The sequence below is a fragment of the Acanthochromis polyacanthus genome, chromosome 17, assembly GCF_021347895.1.
Source record: "Acanthochromis polyacanthus isolate Apoly-LR-REF ecotype Palm Island chromosome 17, KAUST_Apoly_ChrSc, whole genome shotgun sequence".
Lineage (NCBI taxonomy): Eukaryota > Metazoa > Chordata > Actinopteri > Pomacentridae > Acanthochromis > Acanthochromis polyacanthus.
This window is the reverse complement of record NC_067129.1, coordinates 3,550,853-3,572,579: the sequence shown is the minus strand read 5'-3', so window position 1 is coordinate 3,572,579 and position 21,727 is coordinate 3,550,853. Positions and strand designations below refer to the sequence as shown.

The following is a 21,727-nucleotide window of genomic DNA, read 5'->3' as shown; positions in this document are numbered from 1 at the left end:
TGTGTTTATTAACCTGCTGTAATTACAAATAAGCAGTTTATTGTGTGTCTGTTGTTGTGTTTACAGACGTGAGGAGAGCAGCGAGCAGCAGCAGACAGGTAAGAACACATCACCTTTACAACCGACTGTTATCACTAGAAAGCAGTGAGTCACAGCCAACGCAGCCACAACCCTTGATCTGCTTACATAAGTCCATTTGTTTCCTTCTGAATCAGTTACTGTTCCTCTGTCTCTGTTGTTTTTATTAGACTGAACGGTGTGTGCTGTCATTTTACTGTTAGTTTGCACATACTTGCAGGTGTGTAAAAGCTCTAATGAAACCTGTCTCCTGCTGCTTCAAGGAGCTACAAATCCTCCTGGAAATTCCTACAAATGTCAGTTAGATGTTGGTCTGAATCTGGGTGGTTGAGGTATAGTCCAGTTGAAAAACAGGATTTTTCCTTTTTTGTTCTAAAAACAAAAACCCTCTGTCCTCATGACTGAAGCGCTCTCTTGGTTATTCCTAAACATCAACCAATGATAAAACCATAACTCTAAAACCATGTTGGCCAATAAAAAAGTATTACTGGCTCTGATTGTCCAATAAACATATGTGGACTGATTTTAACACCTCTGTTCTTCAATCTGGTGAAAGAACTCCATATTTATGTGTTAATATTAAAAACATGTTCACAAGGTTAGCAGCACTTTTTCTCCACATCTGTCATTGCACTAAAAGTAGCTTCAAGATACAAACTGTGACTCTGACAAGCCCAAAACTCAGGTTTCTCTGTCGACACATCAACACTGTTATGATCCAACCTCCAGGGGGTGGCTGGATGTAACAAAAATCCAGATGTTATTGGTTGAGGTGAAGAGCTAGCCTAGCCGCGCTAGACAACCCACGGCAACAAATTTAATTCTCTGCCAGGGTGGGTCTAGTTACCCTCCATAAGGCTCGAGGCTGGATTCTCCTAAAACTGGCCGGACCAATTACCATGAAGTGTAGAGTCAGAAGGCGGGCGTAACGAAGTGACGACAGAGGCGCGACGATTCTGACAGAAACAACCTGCGCACAATAAACAGTTATCTTTCGACTCGGCCCTTAAAGATTTGAAGCTAAAAACTCAACTTGAAAGATAAACAAAGGACGGCACTGAGGTGTTTCATTGAGAAGAAAGACGTATTTGGACTTGTGCCGACGGGATATGGCAAATCCTTAATATACCAGTTGGCTCCGCTGGTTGGGAAGCTAATGGGACTTAGCCACAATCCGGCGCTCTAGGAACTCCGTCAGCCTATTCGTTGCGCTGATTGGTTGTATACCTCCCCAATTGCTGCAGAGGGATTTGAAAGACAACCTTTTAGCCCGCCTCCCTCCCTGTCGAGCGGCCCTAGACCCTTGTGCCTTCAGAACATGGGTCTAGCGCGGCTAGGCTAGTGAAGGGATTTATTTATCAACATTTAAGTTATTTACTAGTTCTAGTAAAGAAAATCCCCATTTCTTTGCTGCCTTCGACTCTGTATTTGTAATTTCAGTCAGTTTTCTAACGCACTAATAATGAGTAAGGGTCAAGTTTAACATTTTTAAGTTACGTTTCACTTCACACTGTAAACAGAGTTTCTGTTTCCTCAGGTTTTTTTGACATAAATTTACATGTGGACGAGAGGTCAAAACTGGTAGAAAAAGATAAGTTTTAACAAACACTTGTGCACGTGTGGATGAGACCTGAAGTAAAGATGTGGCTCATGTGAAAAATACAACAATTAGATGAAGATCTATGAGCTTCTCAAGACTCTCAAAGGAAGACTTGTTACACTTTTACTGCCATTTCAGTCATTTATCCCCTTTATCCATTTCATTTGCAAATCCACACCAGAAGTTTTTCCTTTAATAGTGTCTAAACTTTCTGTATCTGTACATATTTATCTGTACCTGTATTTCTTCCAAAGCACATTGTTGTTGTGTTAAAACACTCATAAAGTTACATAAAGTGGATTTGACCTGACTTGTCTAATGGAGAACGTTTCCAGCTGGCTGCTTTCTTTTAACTGCGGCTCCACTGGGAACTGTCCTGTTTGCCTTTTTTTGTTCTTTGCAACAGGCTCAACCTGACAAGTTGCATTTTTCTGAGTGAACTTACTGAGCCCTGCAGGGAGCAACGAGACAGTAGCACAAAACAGATTGTGGACATGATCATGAGAAATGCAAACAAGTGTTTGGATCAGCAAAGACGAGTAGAATGAGTGCAGTAAACTAGCACATGTTTACATTTGTTTGTATTCTATTGGGGCTTCTTTTGCAGACTTAGAATTAAGATTGAGGGTGATAACTAGTAAATCAAATGTCCTCATAAGGATAAATGTACTAAGATGCATCTGGGTTTTTTCTTCTGTAAGAGCCTGATTGTGTCCCAAAAACTAAAATGTGAGAACTTGATCCTGGGACCAGCTCGACATTTGCTCAGCATTGTTCCCACCGTTGCTATGGCAGGACTGAGGGTAGTTGGGGCAAAAGCTGCACTTCAGACAGTCTGGTGATTGTGACATGAATCCCTGGACTTAATTCCTGCTGAGTGAACTGTTCCCTGCCCCATATTTCATTTTTATTAAATGCGTTTGTTAGACACGGTGGTACAGTGTACTTGTCAAGCTGAAAGAGAAACTTTAATTTTAATTACCTGCCACTGAAGATCAAATATAAATGAATCTATTGTAGAAAGATGGATCGGTTCCAACATGTGGGCACAAATGACTTCAAGAAGTTTCTGGGTGGTCTTTCCTCCATAATTTTACTCACTGTTGGATCATTTTTCTCTGCAGTATAAAATCCTGTATCTCTACTGAAACAGCACAAACATGACTAGAATTAGAGAGAACTTAAAACGTTTTCTGTGCAGAATTACAAAGATATAATCTGGTAAATCACAAAAACAACAACTGGAAGTTTAATTCCTCTGCTTGTTTATTTAAAAGAACAATTAAAACTGGAATCAAGATGCACAACATTTTGCCCACAGATGTAATCAGGGCTGGAAAACGATGACTCTGCATACTATAGATAATTTACTACCTTCTGTTCTGTGTAAACACAGCCGAAGTTCAACCGAAAAGTCCTTGAATTTTTGTCACATGACTGTTGGTAACAGCTGAGTGAAGGAATGCAGAATTTTTAGTTTTTTCCAGAATTTTTGATGAATTTTTATTTAGAATAAACTGATTCAGGTTAAATATCCTCATTTCTTTGAAGCTTTAATTTGTTCAAACCGCAAATCACAGATGAGTAGTTCAGGTGCCATCAGAAAATTGGAAATCAAACAATTCTGCCTGTTTCTGGCTCTAAAAATGCTGTAATGTGATTTATTTATTTTAAAGATAACACGTCTTTCAAACCCTCTGATGAGTTTAGTGTTCAGAGGGTTGAAACAGAATAGAAAAGAACAATCAAAACGATAACACACAGGGTCACTTGTATTTGGTCTAATGCTGCTTACGTGCAATCTCCTGCCCATATGTATTCTATTTTATTGGTTTTATCTGATTTCATTTACCTCCTGCTGTCTTGTATATATCTCGCCTCTTTTGCTGATGTTGCAATTCTTAATCTCGTCTTGTTTAATTTTTACATCTGATTTATCATTTATTATTGTTAATTTAGCTGGTTATCAACGCACCGTCCATTGGCAGCTATTCAGATTTTCGTCATGCCTCCATGTATGATGACAATAAATCTCTTTTATTCTCTTCTGGTGTTATAGTTTCTTCAGGCAGTGATATACTTAAGATGCACAGAAAGGACTCATGACTGTTTCCCTCCTGCTGCCTCATTTATTTTTCCTCTCTGGACTCACTTTCTCCTTCATAACATGCAGTCTTACCTCCCGGCACTCCCTCGCTGCTAAATACCTCAACTTATGAAAACATACACCACTCAGTTCTGGCATCCTCTTGGAAAGACTCTCGGCTGATTTCAGTAACAGCCTTGGTGTTGTTTCAGATACATATTTCTCCACCATAAGAGCTCTGATACAGCTCCATGTCATGAGACTGCACACTGTCTTGACTTTAATATGAAGATCGTTGCTGTTTCTCTGTGCAGGAGGGCCCAGGAGGACTGTTGGACTCCGTGAAGAAAGCTGCGTTCGTCATCGGATCCGGCATCTTATTCTTGGCAGCGTTTGGCAACTCACTGACATGGTAGGAACTCAGACGACAAACCTGCAGCGTGTCCTGAGGTGAACCCGAGGAGGGGCAGCGCCACTTTTTAATGCAGAGGTTTGGGCAGGACGAGGCGTGACAGTATCAGGGCAGGACGATGCAGAGTTTACCAGGAAACTTCAGGTTAAACTCTGGGTTTAGAACTTCTCCTGCACATCTAACCTGCTCCAGAGTTTAAGTTTCAGATAAGAATAAGGATAAGATTAGAGCTGCAAGCAATATAAAGCAATGTAGTCCTAGAGTGAAAACTGATTAAAACACTAAAGCCTCACACCCTACTTATTGACCTTTAAAAAGTTAGAGTCAATCTACTGAATTAAGTTTTTGTATTTGTTATTTTCAACAACCAGAGGGGGACAAAATAAAAAGACTGGATTAAACCGCGTTGCAAAAGCTTGTTGGGTTAATTGAAGCCAGATAATGAGAACACATCCTGGCTGTGGTGAACCTGTTTGGTAGTTCAGGCTGCAGGACTGGATGGACGAGGGCAGGGCAAGATGGAGGAGTGTTTAGTAGAACATGATTGGAAAACAAAGACGGGGAAAAGAGAGGACATGACGTGAAGTTGTAGAATGTAATGGTGGAATTAGACGTTGTTGGGCCAGAGACAAGATTCCTTCCTGTGCATCCTTGTTCACGGCTTCTCCTCAAGATGCATCTTAGGAATCAAGATGTCGTTTGTGATGTTGCACCAAGATTGGCATAAAATTAGTGAAGTTGGATGAGCTTCTGGTGCGGCAGGTTTGATGGGACATTAGAGGACCAGATCTAACACGGCAGGACGGGGCAGGACTGCCATATAGAGACCTGTTTGATGGGGTGTGACTGGATATTTACGAGGGCGTTTCCTAGAAATTTAGCTTCTCGCTACATGGCTCCGGGCAGTTGCTAGGGCATCATTAGGTGGTTGCTAGGTGTTGGTTTGGGCCACTGGACAGAAAAGAGCATTAGGGTGGAGCAACAGATAATGAGATGGGACAGGACTGGAGAGGACTTTATTTGACGGGACAGAACTGAATGTGATAAGACTAGATGTAACAGGACAAGACATGATGGGACGCGACCAGTTAGGGTTTATTCCTGGGCATCAATAGATGGTTGATAGGTGTTGGTTTGGATCTGAGCCAATGGACAGGACTGAACTTAGGAGCACAGTATAGAATATTAAGGTGTAGGAAAACATAACTGAACAAGATAACAGAGGAGAAAAATGGCAGATCAGAAAACTACTTCATTAAAGAACAGAATTACTTCTATTCCCAAGTAGGGTTTCACATACGAGGAGTTTGTTTTGGTTCATTACAGTAAACATGGAAATGTTCATTCTAGCATATGAAGCCTTTATCACATTGGGTTTATCTGTTGGCATCCAAAGTTCCTTAATCCATATTACTTCCAGTCATTTTTTTCCATTCCAACACCTCAGTTTTTCTTTGTAGGTCATGTTTCATCTCTTTTTCTGGCTTATGTTAAATATTTAATTGCGTTTTCCCAACTTAAAGCAATTTGTATGCACCCTTTTTGACTCTAAAACATGTTTTCTAAGGATGGAACTATTTTAAAGAAAGCAAGTCAAATTAACAGCAAGTGTTGCAAATCCAGGGGATTATCAGAAATAAAGAGTCATAGAAATACAGCCATGGCCATAAGTTTGGACACAAGTACCATGACGCTTGTGAATCTTAGAAAATACCACAAAATTGTCACTTACAATACAGTACACAACTCCTGAGAACTATATTAAGTTTCATATTTTAAAAAAACAACAAAAGAGTTTGGTGTCATTTTGTTATTCTTACCAAATTCGGTTGTGAAAGTACTGCATTTTTTTGTTATTTTCTTCTAATATTATGTTTTGGGAACAAAGTTGTTCCAATTGTTGGAATTTATTGATAATATTATATCCCTTGTTGATTTGTTGACTAATTAAACTGGTACTGTCAAAAATATTAGTTATGTTCTGTAATAGACATCAAAACAGACATAGGAAGTCATGCTGTGTCCAAACTTATGGCCATGGCTGTACTTCCAGTGTGCAAGAATGTGCAAATTATCACCTGAGACTGGGCGAAACGACATAATACATGGTGTAAACAACAGGAGATGTGCAAAAAATAATAATCACATTTTAAAATCTTCAATAATGTAACATGCTAAGTCTGGTAGGTTGTTGAGGTGTTTGTGGATAAAGTTTGTTTTAAAGGTTTTACAACAAAAATGGGTCTTGAAGAAGAATAAGAAGAATTTTTGGAGTCAAACAGAAATATTAATTATGTAATATCCTGTGCTAATATGTGACTTTCATACGTTAATTTATGGCAGACATATCTTTTAGTCAACACAAAATTCAGACACGAGTTGGCCACTGAAAATACAGTTAGTGTTTCAAATATTCATTTTCCTGTAGATCAACTTTTCTTGTTTAATATTATGTCTGATAAATCAGTGCACTTATTCAGTAGGCAGACTTCAGTTTAGTCTTTTGTTGGGGGCCGTGAACTCTTTTAATATGCACTTGGCACCTATTCATGTCGATGATAAATTAGTTTTTTAATTAATTTACAAACCCTTCGACTACTCTGGACTGTTGCTATCCCAAACATTCGCACATATCTGGGCTTAAGAATAAAGACGTATTCCTTCTGAAGAGCCACACCGAAGTGTTTTCTATGTTAGGAAACAGTCTCATCAACCTGAACCTTGACTGATTCCTCCTGCAGGCACCTTCAGAGGTTCTGGGGAGCTTCAGGAGATTTCTGGCAGAACTTGTGGACGAAGCTGTACGTGGCGTTCGAGGGTCATGATGCTGCTCTGTTCTTCTTGGGTAAGAAACTCTTCCAGAGAAAAACACTGACCTGTAGAGGAACAACACAAAGCCAAGATCAAGTTCCACAGCTTGAATGACCTGCTTCATATCATCCTCTGTGCTGTTGTAAAACACTCAAACACAATTGGATCTATTCTGAGACGTTAGAGTATTTAGCATTCAGGTTCATGATCACTGGAGGAAAGGTTCACAGCATCACTGCCAGTGTATTTATAAGTTCAATTACACACATTAATTCATCCCCTGAGACACAAACAGGGTTTTGTTTTATTATTTATGGGAAGTTACTTCATGTTCTACCCAACACAGAGGAAATCCTGTGTTTGTGTATCAATGAAAGCAGCTGTTCATTTCAGCCATGATGTCTCGACTTAATCACTTTTCTCAGCAATGTTGTCAAGAACGTTTTCATCCTCCAGATATGATCTTTGTGGGGTTCAGGTCCCAGTTAAGTGAATGTTTCTGTGACCGTAGTCTTGTTTTTTTTTTTTTTTTTTTTTTTTTTCCTTGACAGGGACGATGTTGCTTCCCTTTTTGACGTTCTGGTTGTCAAATGCTCTGCTGCTGTTGGCGGACATAACCGGAAAACCCTCCTTCATCACTCGCTACCGTATCCAGGTGGATAAGAATAACCCGGTAAGCTCCAGACTATCGATTAACCTATATATGTTTTAATTTAATTGTATTTATTTTTAATTAAATATTTTAATTTAATTCAGTCTTATTTTATTTTGAATGTATCTTATCTATATTTATTTATTTTATTTTCAATTTAAAATTTTAGCTTAATTCCATCCTATTTTATTTAGATTTTATTTCATTTAGATTTATTTATTTTTAATTTAAAATTTTCGTTTCATTTAATTTTGTTTTTAGTGCCGTTACCAATGCTAGTTATCGATAATCAAAAAAGCCCGATAACCGATATTTGGAACCAATATACTTTAAATGCAATGTTTTAACAGCGTGTGATAGCAGAGAACCTGTCACTCATGACTAGTCTTCTTCATTAATAAGGGTGACTATAACTGAATTAGTAAAATAGAAATAGGAGTGAATAAATTAGGACTGTTTTCTCTGTTTGAGATCAGCTGAGATTCGTCAGTTTGTCTCCTGCAGTTATGTCTGCTGTTCTTCTCTGTTTTTCTTTTTAAATCTTTCACTGTTTTATCACTTTCATTGCCCACTGAGGTCCAGATCTTAAATTAAATATCGTTGTCCAGGCTCTGTTTCTGGATAATCTGTGGCTACCTTTTTACTTAGCCACTAGCCGCTAGACGTTAGCCGCTAGCCGTTAGCCGCTAGCCGTTAGCGTAGCCTTTGCCACGAGAGAAGCTAATTTCCTAGTTTGTGGCAACAGCTTGTGTTTTTTGTTCAATTTTTACTGTTTTAGAGACATTTCTGAAGCCACACAGTGACTCAAATGGAGACAGGAGGCGGCACAGACCTGAAGTAGAGCATTAAACTGATCAATAATGAAAAAATGCCAATATCAGGTCAATAATCAATCTATCCTTCTCACTACAACTGTGTTGTATACTTTCTCATCCACCAGTTTGACCACTCTTACTTTCACTGCCAGTTAAGTACAACCACAAATGTCCTTTGGCCTTTAATAGCCATCTGACACACATGAAGCAGATCTGACGTGTCCACATATTTGTCTGACCGAAGTCCTCGGGCTGTGTTTGATCAGCAGATGTTGTCGGACACCGCGCAGATAAAAAACTGATAAATGTTCACCTTTCAGAGATTATAGCCGAGAGCACAGAGCTCACACAGGAAGGTCAAGTTCATGGCTGGAGGAGGAATAATTAATCTTCAATCAGGCTAATAAAGTCTAACAGGTGATGCCAGTGAGAGTTTCCTCCCTGTACAAACTGCTTCTTCCAGCAATTTTATAGTGTGATATAAATTTTTAGAGTAGTAAAACTTCCTATCTCCCATCATGAGTTAATCTGTGGCAATATATTGAGTCATTGTTTCCTATCGGATTTCTGTTCACTGCGGAGAATGAACTCGTCTGAACTTGAGACCTGTTAGTCATAAACAGTCAAGATGTGCAATAATTAGACCAAATTACACAATGCAGTCTTATCAAGCAATATATCTGTTTATCTTAATGATTTTAATGGAGTTTTCAGAGTCTCCGGTCAATGAAACTATCACACAGTTGTCAATGCAAAATTCTATTTTTCATTTCAATGTTCTTCCTTATTGTCATCTCAGGGTCGATTGATTTTACCCTGGATGATTTTACGATAATTTTTATAAATGTTGGCATCGCTTTTTTTTTTCTAGCTAATTACCATTCGAATAAATGAATTCCTCTAATGCAATGATTCCCTTTGAACTTCACGACGGTTTGAGGAAAAAACTTCACATTAACTCTCTGAAATCCAAGCAGTTTGTCTGTGTTATTTTTTACTCAGTGTGAGTTCATTTTTTACTGCAACTTAAAGTCCCGCACCTATATGAAAAAAAACAACAAAAATGGCTAGAAGTAGAAGAAACTAAAACATTTCTTTTATGCATTAGAATAAAATTACAACGCTTATAAATCAATAAAAAATAGAAACATAAATTAGTTTCTGTTGTTATCTTACAAAAATTTCAAAAACTTAATGTCTGAGGTACTAATTCTGTCATAACTTTAATTCTGCACATTCTGTAGATATTTTACTACTTACATTTTTAATGTGTTGTTCATACTTCTATTGACTCTGTGTAAACACATCCTGCAGTTCAGCCGAAAATGTCCTAAATTTTTCTAAAGTACTTGTAGCTGTGTCAATCATAGCTTCCTTGTTGCACTTTGACGTACGTAATTCTTTATTTTTTTTAACAGAATTTGGAGTAAACAGTTTATTTTGTTTACTTTTGGTGAATTTTTAAACTAAACATGTAGAATGAAGTGATTTCTGTGGAAAAATTGCAATTTAAAGTTTAGATTTCCAGGTTTTCCAATGGAAACACACAGATGAGTAGTTCAAGGACCATCAGAAAGTTGAAAATCCATCAGGTTTCACAGTTTCTGACTCTGATAAATGATGTAATTTTGTCACATTTTAATGTAAATATACAGGACAATGAGGACACAAAGTTAATGACATACAATAGTGGCTTAAATCTAAATGGACAGTCGACAGAGGAGAGTAGAATGAAGCATAAAGCCGTTATGTCCAACCTTGTGTTGTTGTAAACCAGGCAAACAACATTGTATTGCTCTTATCGTGTCTTAGTGACATCAGATTAGATTCTAAAAGGCTAGTAGTGTTTGAAAAGATGCTTGGTAAGAAGAGAGAGTAGTTTGTGGCACTTCAGTCGTCTTGAAACCAACATGTGAACCATTTTACAGACCCAAACTCAAGATTTTGACTTGAATTAATGCAAATTCTATGTTTTTTACAGGCAGTTGATTCATGTCAGAGTCAGTCCTGAGTGGCAGGTCAGAGCTTTTAACTCTCCGTGGGTAAACTTTGGATGATAATCAACCAATAAACAACAACGTGTGCTCCTGTGAGGTTGTTGTGTGCACTCTGGTGAACACACACGTACTGTGTGAAAGTTCATTGTTGTCACACAAACAGGAAAGGTCATCTCAGCTTGTCGTGAGTTTACAGCCAGCGTCCAAAGGCTGAAGGTAGAGAGCCAAGTAGACAGTTATAAATATGATTTAATGTCATGCAAGAAGCTCGTTTGGATTTTAAAGTCCAGGGTTTGTTCTGAGATGAACACTGAATGTGATGTAGATGGACGTAAAGTTAAAGTAATAAAAGTTAAATGATTAGTAATGATATTTATAAGAATTTTTTTTTACCAAGAGAACTAAAGGTTAAGTATGAATGTGAAGTATTACGTAAAGATAATTGAATACATGTGATAGAAAATAGAAATTAAAATCAAGATGATGACGATAATACAATAAACCAGATTAGCACTTATTCTCCAGAACCTTTTACTTGCTTTTTTTCATGACTTTTAACTCCTTTAGAGCAACTTTAACGAATACACACTACTGTTCAAAAGTTTATGGAAATGTTCTTATTTTTGAAAGAAAAACTTTTTTTCTTTGAAGATCACATGAAATGAATGCTAAATCAGTGTAGACATAGTTAATGTGGTAAATGACTATTGTAGCTGGAAATGGCTGATTTTTAATGTAATATCTCCATAGGGGTACAGAGGAACATTTCCAGCAACCATCACTCCTGTGTTCTAATGCTACATTGTGTTAGCTAATGGTGCTGAAAGGCTCACTGATGATTAGAAAACCCTTGTGTAGTTATGTTAGCACATGGATAAAAGTAAATTTTCATGGAAAACATGAATTGTCTGGTGACCCCAATCTTTTGAACGGTAACAAGGCTTGGGCGTGGCTGTGGATCAGGTGGTAGAGCGGGTTGTCGAATGATCGAAGGGTCAGCGGTTCAATTCCCGCTCTCGCCTAGTCATGTGCTGATGTGTCCTTGGGCAAGACACTTTACCCACCTTGCCTCCAGTGCTCTCACACTGGTGTGTGAATGCGTGTGAATGTTGGTGGTGATCGGAGGGGCCGTAGACGTGGATTGGCAGCCGTGCTTCCATCAGTCTGCCCCAGGGCAGCTGTGGCTACAAATGTAGTTTACCACCACCAGAGTGAATGAATAATGGATTCATTGTAAAGCGCTTTGGGTGTCTTGAAAAACACTATATAAATGTAACTAATTGTAATGTAATTAAGTGGTGTATAGATGATGAATATATGGATATTTATCTCTTTGAACTCACTTATTCCAACATCTACAAAGAGAATTCTCCAATATAATGCAATGCGATGAAAATTAAATACAGGGTGTCCCAGAAAAAATGTATACACCTTTGAGCAGCTGAATACCCTCCATGTTCACCAGACCTCACACCACTAGACTTCTTTTTATGGGGATACCTAAAAGGCAAAGTCCACGCAATGAGACCTGCAACAGTCACTGAACTGAGAGCAACCATTGAACATGAATGCACACAAATACCAAGGGAATTGTTTCATGATGTGTGCTATTCCATCACTTCGCGTTGTCGGCAGTGTGTGGACCAGAACGGACATCAGTTTGAGAACAGGCGGTGACAATAGAATGATGTTTGTGAATTCTTCTACATGTTGAAAATTAAACGAATTATAATAAACACCTATTTTACAGCTATTTAAAGTGTGTATACATTTTTTGGGACACCCTGTATATTTATCACTATTTAAGAAAGGTAGTTTTGCCACTCTTTGAGTTTCTATCCAGCTTTGAGTCTTCTTTGCTCCTCCAGGTGGATCCAGTGAAGCTCCGTCAGGCGATGAAGACCGTCGTCTTCAACAAGATCTTCATCTCGGGTCCAATGGTGGTGGCTGTTTACTACCTGATGAGCTGGACAGGAAACCCCTGCGGCCCGGAGCTGCCCACCTTCCACTGGGCCCTGATGGAGCTGGCCGCCTTCGCCCTCCTGGAGGAAGTTCTCTTCTACTATTCACACAGGTAGAGAGCTTAATCTTTGATATTTACACCTCTGCTGTTAGTGCTGACACATCCAGATGTGGAAAAGATTCATGAGCTCAGAGACTCTGTTTCTTGACTAAAATATCTTTCAGAACCACAAAGAACAGATAAACAGGCCAAGAAGTTTTGAGCTTTATATATGATGCAGTTATTGAATGAATTAACTGTACTTTGGCTGTTTTTCTTCTGTCAGGCTGTTCCACCATCCCAGCCTCTACAAACACTACCACAAACAGCACCATGAATGGACGGCTCCCATCGGAGTCGTCTCCATCTACGCTCATCCTCTGGAGCACGTGGTGAGACATTCTTCTGCTTTTTTCCAGATTCTATCTTTCTCTCTGTCACATTCTTAACCTCTCGCCTTAATGCTGTCAGAGTGAGGATACCCTCACCATCGTAAGGAAAAACTACACTATCTAGCTGCTTTTAAAGGACTGTGGAGAGTCTGAATATTTCTGTGAAGATCCAGATGTTTTTTCTCCAGAGCAGCTGGAGGAAATAAATCAAAAATGTTTCATTTTCACTCTGGAATCTGGACAAACTTGACCGTAAAAACAAAAATCGTCTGAGCTCACTGTGCTCAACTTTATCTGCCAAAGTATGGTGTTGAGAGTTCAGTTAGAGGTGAGATTGATTAAAAAAAGATCAATAATAGAGCAGTTTTTAACAGCAAATATGGATCTGCTGCTTCATACATCACATCTGCACATTTGTTATAGATCATTAACAACTGTCTGCCGTTTAAGCATATAAAATATCCTTTTAATGACACGTTCATCCAATAAATTGTGACACATTTCTCTCCATTAACTGAAGGTATGTTAACTGTTCTTAAAAAAACACAGCATTCTGTATACGAGATAAGAATAACTGGCATATTTCAAGGCTGAATATGATTTTTAGTTTATAAATTGCTGTATTTTTAAAAGCTTTAACCTGTTTTGTCGTCAGATCTCCAACATGCTGCCGGTGGTGATCGGACCAGTGCTCCTTGGCTCCCATCTATCCACCACCTCTCTGTGGTACTGCCTGGCTCTGGTCAGCACCACCATCTCCCACTGTGGATACCACCTCCCCTTCCTGCCCTCCCCAGAGTTTCATGATTTTCATCACCTCAGGTACGTTCACCTGTGGGGTCATTTTGAACTGTAACCTCTGTGGATAAATTATGAAAAAATTATAATCACAGAAAAACACTAACAGATTTCTGGAATGATTTTACCAAAATGGAATAAAACTGAACATTTTTCCAGATGTTCCCAAGACTGGAAAGAAAAAAATACTAAAATTAAACGATGATGTTTTTTGTCCATATTCGGACAACATACTAAACTATGACATTTTTTGAAGATTTTGGATGACATACAAAACTATGACATTTTTTGTCCATTTTCGGATTACATACAAAGCATTAGGTTATTGCTCCGTTTTCGGACGACATTCTAAAGTATGACGTTTTTTGTCCATTTTTGGACAACATACTAAACTATGACGTTTTTGGTCTCATTTTGTACGACATACTAAACTATGACGTTTTGGTCACATTTCGGACGACATACTAAACTATGACGTTTTTGGTCTCATTTTGTACGACATACTAAACTATGACGTTTTTGTCACATTTTGGACGACATACTAAACTATGACGTTTTGGTCACATTTCGGACGACATACTAAACTATGATGTTTTTGTCACATTTTGGACGACATACTAAACGATGACGTTTTTGGTCATATTTTGGATGACATACTAAACTATGACGTTTTTGGTAATTTTTTAGACGACATACTAAACTATGACGTTTTTGTCACATTTTGGACGACATACTAAACTATGACGTTTTTGGTCATTTTTGGACAACATACTAAACTATGACGTTTTTGGTCTCATTTTTTAGACGACATACTAAACTATGACGTTTTTGGTCATTTTTGGACAACATACTAAACTATGACGTTTTTGGTCTCATTTTTTAGACGACATACTAAACTATGATGTTTTTGTCACATTTTGGACGACATACTAAACTATGACGTTTTTGGTCATATTTTGGATGACATACTAAACTATGACGTTTTTGGTAATTTTTTAGACGACATACTAAACTATGACGTTTTTGTCACATTTTGGACGACATACTAAACTATGACGTTTTTGGTCATTTTTGGACAACATACTAAACTATGACGTTTTTGGTCTCATTTTTTAGACGACATACTAAACTATGACGTTTTTGGTCATTTTTGGACAACATACTAAACTATGACGTTTTTGGTCTCATTTTTTAGACGACATACTAAACTATGATGTTTTTGGTCACATTTTGGACGACATACTAAACTATGACGTTTTTGTCACATTTTGGACAACATACTAAACTATGACGTTTTTGGTCACATTTTGGACGACATACTAAACTATGGCGTTTTTGTCACATTTGGACAACATACTAAACTAAGAGGTTTTTGTCCGTTTTCTTTTTTGGTCTATTTTCGACTTTATTTGGTCGTCGAAGTGCAAGAGAGACAGCAAATGGGGGAGAAGAGTGTGGGAAAGACTTGCAGCAAAGGGCCGCGAGTGAGATTTGAACCCGGGCTGCTGCATCAGAGAGCAGCCCCAATACATGGGTCATCTTCTCAACCCATTGAGCTGTACAGGTGCCTTATTTTTGTTGGTTTTCAGACGACATACTAAACTATGATTTCTTTTGTCACATTTTGGACGACATACTAAACTATTACGTTTTTGGTCACATTTTGGACGACATACTGAACTATGACGTTTTTGGTCACATTTTGGACGACATACTAAACTATGAGGTTTTTGGTCATATTTTGGATGACATACTGAACTATGAGGTGTTTGGTCATATTTTGGATGACATACTAAACTATGACGTTTTTGGTCAGTTTTTGGACGACATACTAAACTATGTTTTTTTTGTCACATTTTGGACGACATACTAAACTGACTTTTTTGGTCATATTTCGGATGACATACTAAACTATGACGTTTTTGGTCTCATTTTTTAGACGACATACTAAACTATGATGTTTTTGGTCACATTTTGGACGACATACTAAACTATGACGTTTTTGTCACATTTTGGACGACATACTAAACTATGACGTTTTTGGTCACATTTTGGACGACATACTAAACTATGACGTTTTTGTCACATTTGGACAACATACTAAACTATGACGTTTTTGGTCATTTTTTGAACGACATACTAAACTATGATGTTTTTGGTCACATTTTGGACGACATACTAAACTGACGTTTTGGTCACATTTTGGACGACATACTAAACTATGACGTTTTTGGTCATATTTTGGATGACATACTAAACTATGACGTTTTGGTCACATTTTGGACGACATACTCAACTATTACTTTTTTGGTCATATTTCGGATGACATACTAAACTATGACGTTTTTGGTCATTTTTTGGACGACATGCTAAACTATGAGGTGTTTGGTCATTTTTTGGACGACATACTAAACGATGACGTTTTTGGTCATTTTTCGGACAACATACTAAACTATGATGTTTTTGGTCACATTTTGGACGACATACTAAACTATGACGTTTTTTGTCATTTTTTGAGCGACATACTAAACTATGATGTTTTTGGTTACATTTTGGACGACAATCTAAACTATGACGTTTTGGTCACATTTTGGACGACATACTAAACTATGACGTTTTTGTCACATTTTGGACGACATACTAAACTATGTGGTGTTTGGTCACATTTTGGACGACATACAAAACTATTACGTTTTTTGTCATTTTTGGACAACATGCTAAACTCTGATTTTTTGTCCATTTTCTTTTTTAAAGTTTTTTTTTTGGTCTATTTTCGACTGTATTTGGGAGTCGAAGTGCAAGAGAGACAGCAAATGGGGGAGAAGAGTGTGGGAAAGACTTGCAACAATGGGCCGCGAGCGGGATTCAAACCCGGGCTGCTGCATCAGAGACCAGCCCCGATACATGGGTCGTCTGCTCAACCCATTGAGCTATACAGGTGCCTCATTTTTGTTAGTTTTCAGACGACATACTAAACTATGATTTTTTTTTGTCATATTTCGGACGACATACGAAACGGACTTTTTTGGTCATATTTCGGACGGCATACTAAACTATGACGTTTTTGGTCATTTTTTGGACGACATACTAAACTATGACGTTTTTGGTCATGTTTCGGACGACATACTAAACTATGACGTTTTTGGTCATATTTCGGACGACATACTAAACTATTACGTTTTGGTCACATTTTGGACGACATACTAAACTATGACGTTTTTGGTCATATTTCGGAAGACATACTAAACTATTACGTTTTGGTCACATTTTGGACGACATACTAAACTATTACTTTTTTGGTCATATTTCGGATGACATACTAAACTATGACGTTTTTGGTCATTTTTTACAGGACATACTAAACTATGACGTTTTTGTCACATTTTGGACGACATACTAAACTATGTGGTGTTTGGTCATTTTTTGGACGACATACTAAACTATGACGTTTTTGGTCACATTTTGGATGACATACTAAACTAAGACGTTTTAGTCATATTTCGGATGACATACTAAACTATGACGTTTTTGGTCATTTTTTACACGACATACTAAACTATGACGTTTTTGGTCATTTTTGGACAACATACTAAACTATGACGTTTTTGGTCTCATTTTGTACGACATACAAAACGATGACGTTTTTGTCACATTTTGGACGACATACTAAACTATGATGTTTTTGGTCACATTTTGGACGACATACTAAACTATGACGTTTTTGTCACATTTTGGACGACATACAAAACTATTACGTTTTTGGTCATTTTTTTAGACGACATACTAAACTATGACGTTTTTGTCACATTTTGGACGACATACTAAACTATGACGTTTTTGGCAGATTTTCGGACGACATACAAAACTACTACGTTTTTTGTCATTTTTGGACAACATGCTAAACTCTGACTTTTTTTGTCCACTTTCTTTTTTTAAAGTGTTTTTTTTGTCTATTTTCGACTTTATTTGGTCGTCGAAGTGCAAGAGAGACAGCAGATGGGGGAGAAGAGTGTTGGAAAGACTTGCAGCAAAGGGCCGCGAGCAGGATTCGAACCCAGGCTGCTGCATCAGAGACCAGCCCCAATACATAGGTTGTCTGCTCAACCCATTGAGCTATACAGGTGCCTTATTTTTGTTAGTTTTCAGACGACATACTAAACTATGATTTTTTTTTTGTCATATTTCGGACGACATGCTAAACTGACTTGTTTGGTCATATTTCGGATGGCATAATAAACTTTGAGGTTTTTGGTCATTTTTGGACAACATATGACGTTTTTGGTCACATTTTGGACGACATACTAAACTATGATTTCTTTTGTCACATTTTGGACGACATACTAAACTATTACGTTTTTGGTCACATTTTGGACGACATACTAAACTATGACGTTTTTGGTCATTTTTTGGACGACATACTACACTATGATGTTTTTGTCACATTTTGGACGACATACTAAAGTATGTGGTGTTTAGTCACATTTTGGACGACATACTAAACTATGACGTTTTTGTCACATTTTGGACGACATACTAAACTATGACATTTTTGTCACATTTGGACAACATACTAAACTAAGAGGTTTTTGTCCGTTTTCTTTTTTGGTCTATTTTCGACTTTATTTGGTCGTCGAAGTGCAAGAGAGACAGCAAATGGGGAGGAAGAGTGTGGTAAAGACTTGCAGCAAAGGGCCGCGAGTGAGATTTGAACCCGGGCTGCTGCATCCGAGAGCAGCCCCAATACATGGGTCATCTTCTCAACCCATTGAGCTATACAGGTGCCTTATTTTTGTTAGTTTTCAGACGACATACTAAACTATGATTTTTTTTGTCACATTTTGGACGACATACTAAACTATTACTTTTTTGGTCATATTTCGGATGACATACTAAACTATGACGTTTTTGGTCACATTTTGGACGACATACTAAACTATGACGTTTTTTGTCATTTTTTGAGCGACATACTAAACTATGATGTTTTTGGTTACATTTTGGACGACAATCTAAACTATGACGTTTTTGTCACATTTTGGACGACATACTAAACTATGACGTTTTTGGTCATTTTCGGACAACAAACTAAACTATGACGTTTTGGTCATATTTTGGACGACATACTAAACTATTAGGTTTTTCTCACATTTTGGAGGACATACTAAACTATGACGTTTTTGGTCATTTTCGGACAACATACGAAACTATGACGTTTTGGTCATATTTCGGACGACATACTAAACTATGACGTTTTTGGTCATATTTCGGACGACGTACTAAACTATGACATTTTTGGTCATATTTCGGACGACATTCTAAACTATGACGTTTTTGTCACATTTTGGACGACAGACTAAACTATGAGGTTTTTGGCAGATTTTCGGACGACATACAAAACTGTTACGTTTTTGTCATTTTTGGACGACATACTAAACTATGACGTTTTTGGTCTCATTTTGTACGACATACAAAACTATGACGTTTTTGGTCATATTTCGGACGACATACTAAACTATGACGTTTTTGGTCATATTTCGGACGACATACTAAACTATGACGTTTTTGGTCATATTTCGGACGACATACTAAACTATGACGTTTTTGGTCTCATTTTGTACGACATACAAAACTATGACGTTTTTGTCACATTTTGGACAACATACTAAACTATGATGTTTTTGGTCACATTTTGGACGACATACTAAACTATGACGTTTTTGTCACATTTGGACAACATACTAAACTAAGAGGTTTTTGTCCGTTTTCTTTTTTGGTCTATTTTCGACTTTATTTGGTCGTCGAAGTGCAAGAGAGACAGCAAATGGGGGGGAAGAGTGTGGTAAAGACTTGCAGCAAAGGGCCGCGAGTGAGATTTGAACCCGGGCTGCTGCATCAGAGAGCAGCCCCAATACATGGGTCATCTTCTCAACCCATTGAGCTATACAGGTGCCTTATTTTTGTTAGTTTTCAGACGACATACTAAACTATGATTTTTTTTGTCACATTTTGGACGACATACTAAACTATTACGTTTTTGGTCATATTTCGGATGACATACTAAACTATGACGTTTTTGGTCATTTTTTGGACGACATACTAAACTATGATGTTTTTGGTCACATTTTGGACGACATACTAAACTATGATTTTTTTGTCACATTTTGGACGACATACGAAACTATTACTTTTTTGGTCATATTTCGGATGACATACTAAACTATGAGGTTTTTGGTCATTTTTTAGACGACATACTAAACTATTACATTTTGGTCACATTTTGGACGACATACTAAAACTATGACGTTTTTGTCACATTTTGGACGACATACTAAACTGTGACGTTTTTGGTCATTTTTGGACAACATACTAAACTATGACGTTTTGGTCATATTTCGGACGACATACTAAACTATGACGTTTTTGGTCATATTTCGGACGACATACTAAACTATGACGTTTTGGTCATATTTCGGACGACATACTAAACTATGACGTTTTTGGTCATATTTCGGACGACATACTAAACTATGACGTTTTTGGTCATATTTCGGACGACATACTAAATTATGACGTTTTTGGTCATATTTTGGACGACATACTAAACTATGACGTTTTTGGTCATTGTTGGACAACATGCTAAACTCTGACTTTTTTTGTCCACTTTCTTTTTTTAAAGTATTTTTTTTGTCTATTTTCGACTTTATTTGGTCGTCGAAGTGCAAGAGAGACAGCAGATGGGGGAGAAGAGTGTGGGAAAGACTTGTAGCAAAGGGCCACAAGCGGGATTCGAACCCAGGCTGCTGCATCGGAGACCAGCCCCAATACATCGGTTGTCTGCTAAACCCATTGAGCTATACAGGAGCCTTATTTTTGTTCGTTTTCAGACGACATACTAAACTATGATTTTTTTTTTTTCATATTTCGGACGACATACTAAACTGACTTTTTTGGTCATATTTCGGATGGCATACTAAACTTTGAGGTTTTTGGTCATTTTTGGACAACATATGACGTTTTTGGTCACATTTTGGACGACATACTAAACTATGACGTTTTTGGTCATTTTTTGGACGACATACTAAACTATGATGTTTTTGGTCACATTTTGGAAGACATACTAAACTATGACGTTTTTGGTCTTATTTTGGATGACTTATTAACTATGACATTTTTGGTCATATTTCGGATGACATACTAAACTGAAGTTTTTGGTCATTTTTTAGACGACATACTAAACTATTACGTTTTGGTCACATTTTGGACGACATACTAAACTATGACGTTTTTGTCACATTTTGGACGACATACTAAACTATTACGTTTTTGGTCATATTTCGGACGACATACTAAACTATGACGTTTTTGGTCATATTTCGGACGACATACTAAACTATGACGTTTTTGGTCATATTTCGGACGACATACTAAACTATGACGTTTTTGTCACATTTTGGACGACATACTAAACTATGAGGTTTTTGGCAGATTTTCGGACGACATACAAAACTATTACGTTTTTGGTCATATTTCGGACGACATACTAAACTATGACGTTTTTGGTCATATTTTGAACGACATACTAAACTATGACGTTTTTGGTCATATTTCGGACGACATACTAAACTATGACGTTTTTGTCACATTTTGGACGACATACTAAACTATGAGGTTTTTGGCAGATTTTCGGACGACATACAAAACTATTACGTTTTTTGTCATTTTTGGACAACATGCTAAACTCTGACTTTTTTTGTCCTCTTTCTTTTTTTAAAGTATTTTTTTTGTCTATTTTCGACTATTTGGTCGTCGAAATGCAAGAGAGACAGCAGATGGGGGAGAAGAGTGTGGGAAAGACTTGCAGCAAAGGGCCGCGAGCGGGATTCGAACCCAGGCTGCTGCATCAGAGACCAGCCCCAATACATAGGTTGTCTGCTCAACCCATTGAGCTATACAGGTGCCTTATTTTTGTTAGTTTTCAGACGACATACTAAACTATGATTTTTTTTTGTCATATTTCGGACGACATACTAAACTGACTTTTTTGGTCATATTTCGGATGGCATACTAAACTTTGAGGTTTTTGGTCA

At 37.6% G+C, this 21,727-nt stretch overlaps 1 protein-coding gene across 1 annotated transcript in view; it reads left to right on the top strand.

Annotated features, from left to right (window-relative positions):
- Window positions 1–21,727, top strand: part of faxdc2 (fatty acid hydroxylase domain containing 2) — a 33,827-nt gene that overhangs the window by 2,241 nt on the left and 9,859 nt on the right. The window contains exons 2-8 of the mRNA XM_022194371.2: window positions 67–98; window positions 4,079–4,176; window positions 6,918–7,021; window positions 7,539–7,660; window positions 12,320–12,525; window positions 12,740–12,845; window positions 13,501–13,667. Of these exons, the coding sequence (XP_022050063.2) occupies window positions 67–98; window positions 4,079–4,176; window positions 6,918–7,021; window positions 7,539–7,660; window positions 12,320–12,525; window positions 12,740–12,845; window positions 13,501–13,667 (835 nt within the window). The remainder of the gene's footprint in view (window positions 1–66; window positions 99–4,078; window positions 4,177–6,917; window positions 7,022–7,538; window positions 7,661–12,319; window positions 12,526–12,739; window positions 12,846–13,500; window positions 13,668–21,727) is intronic.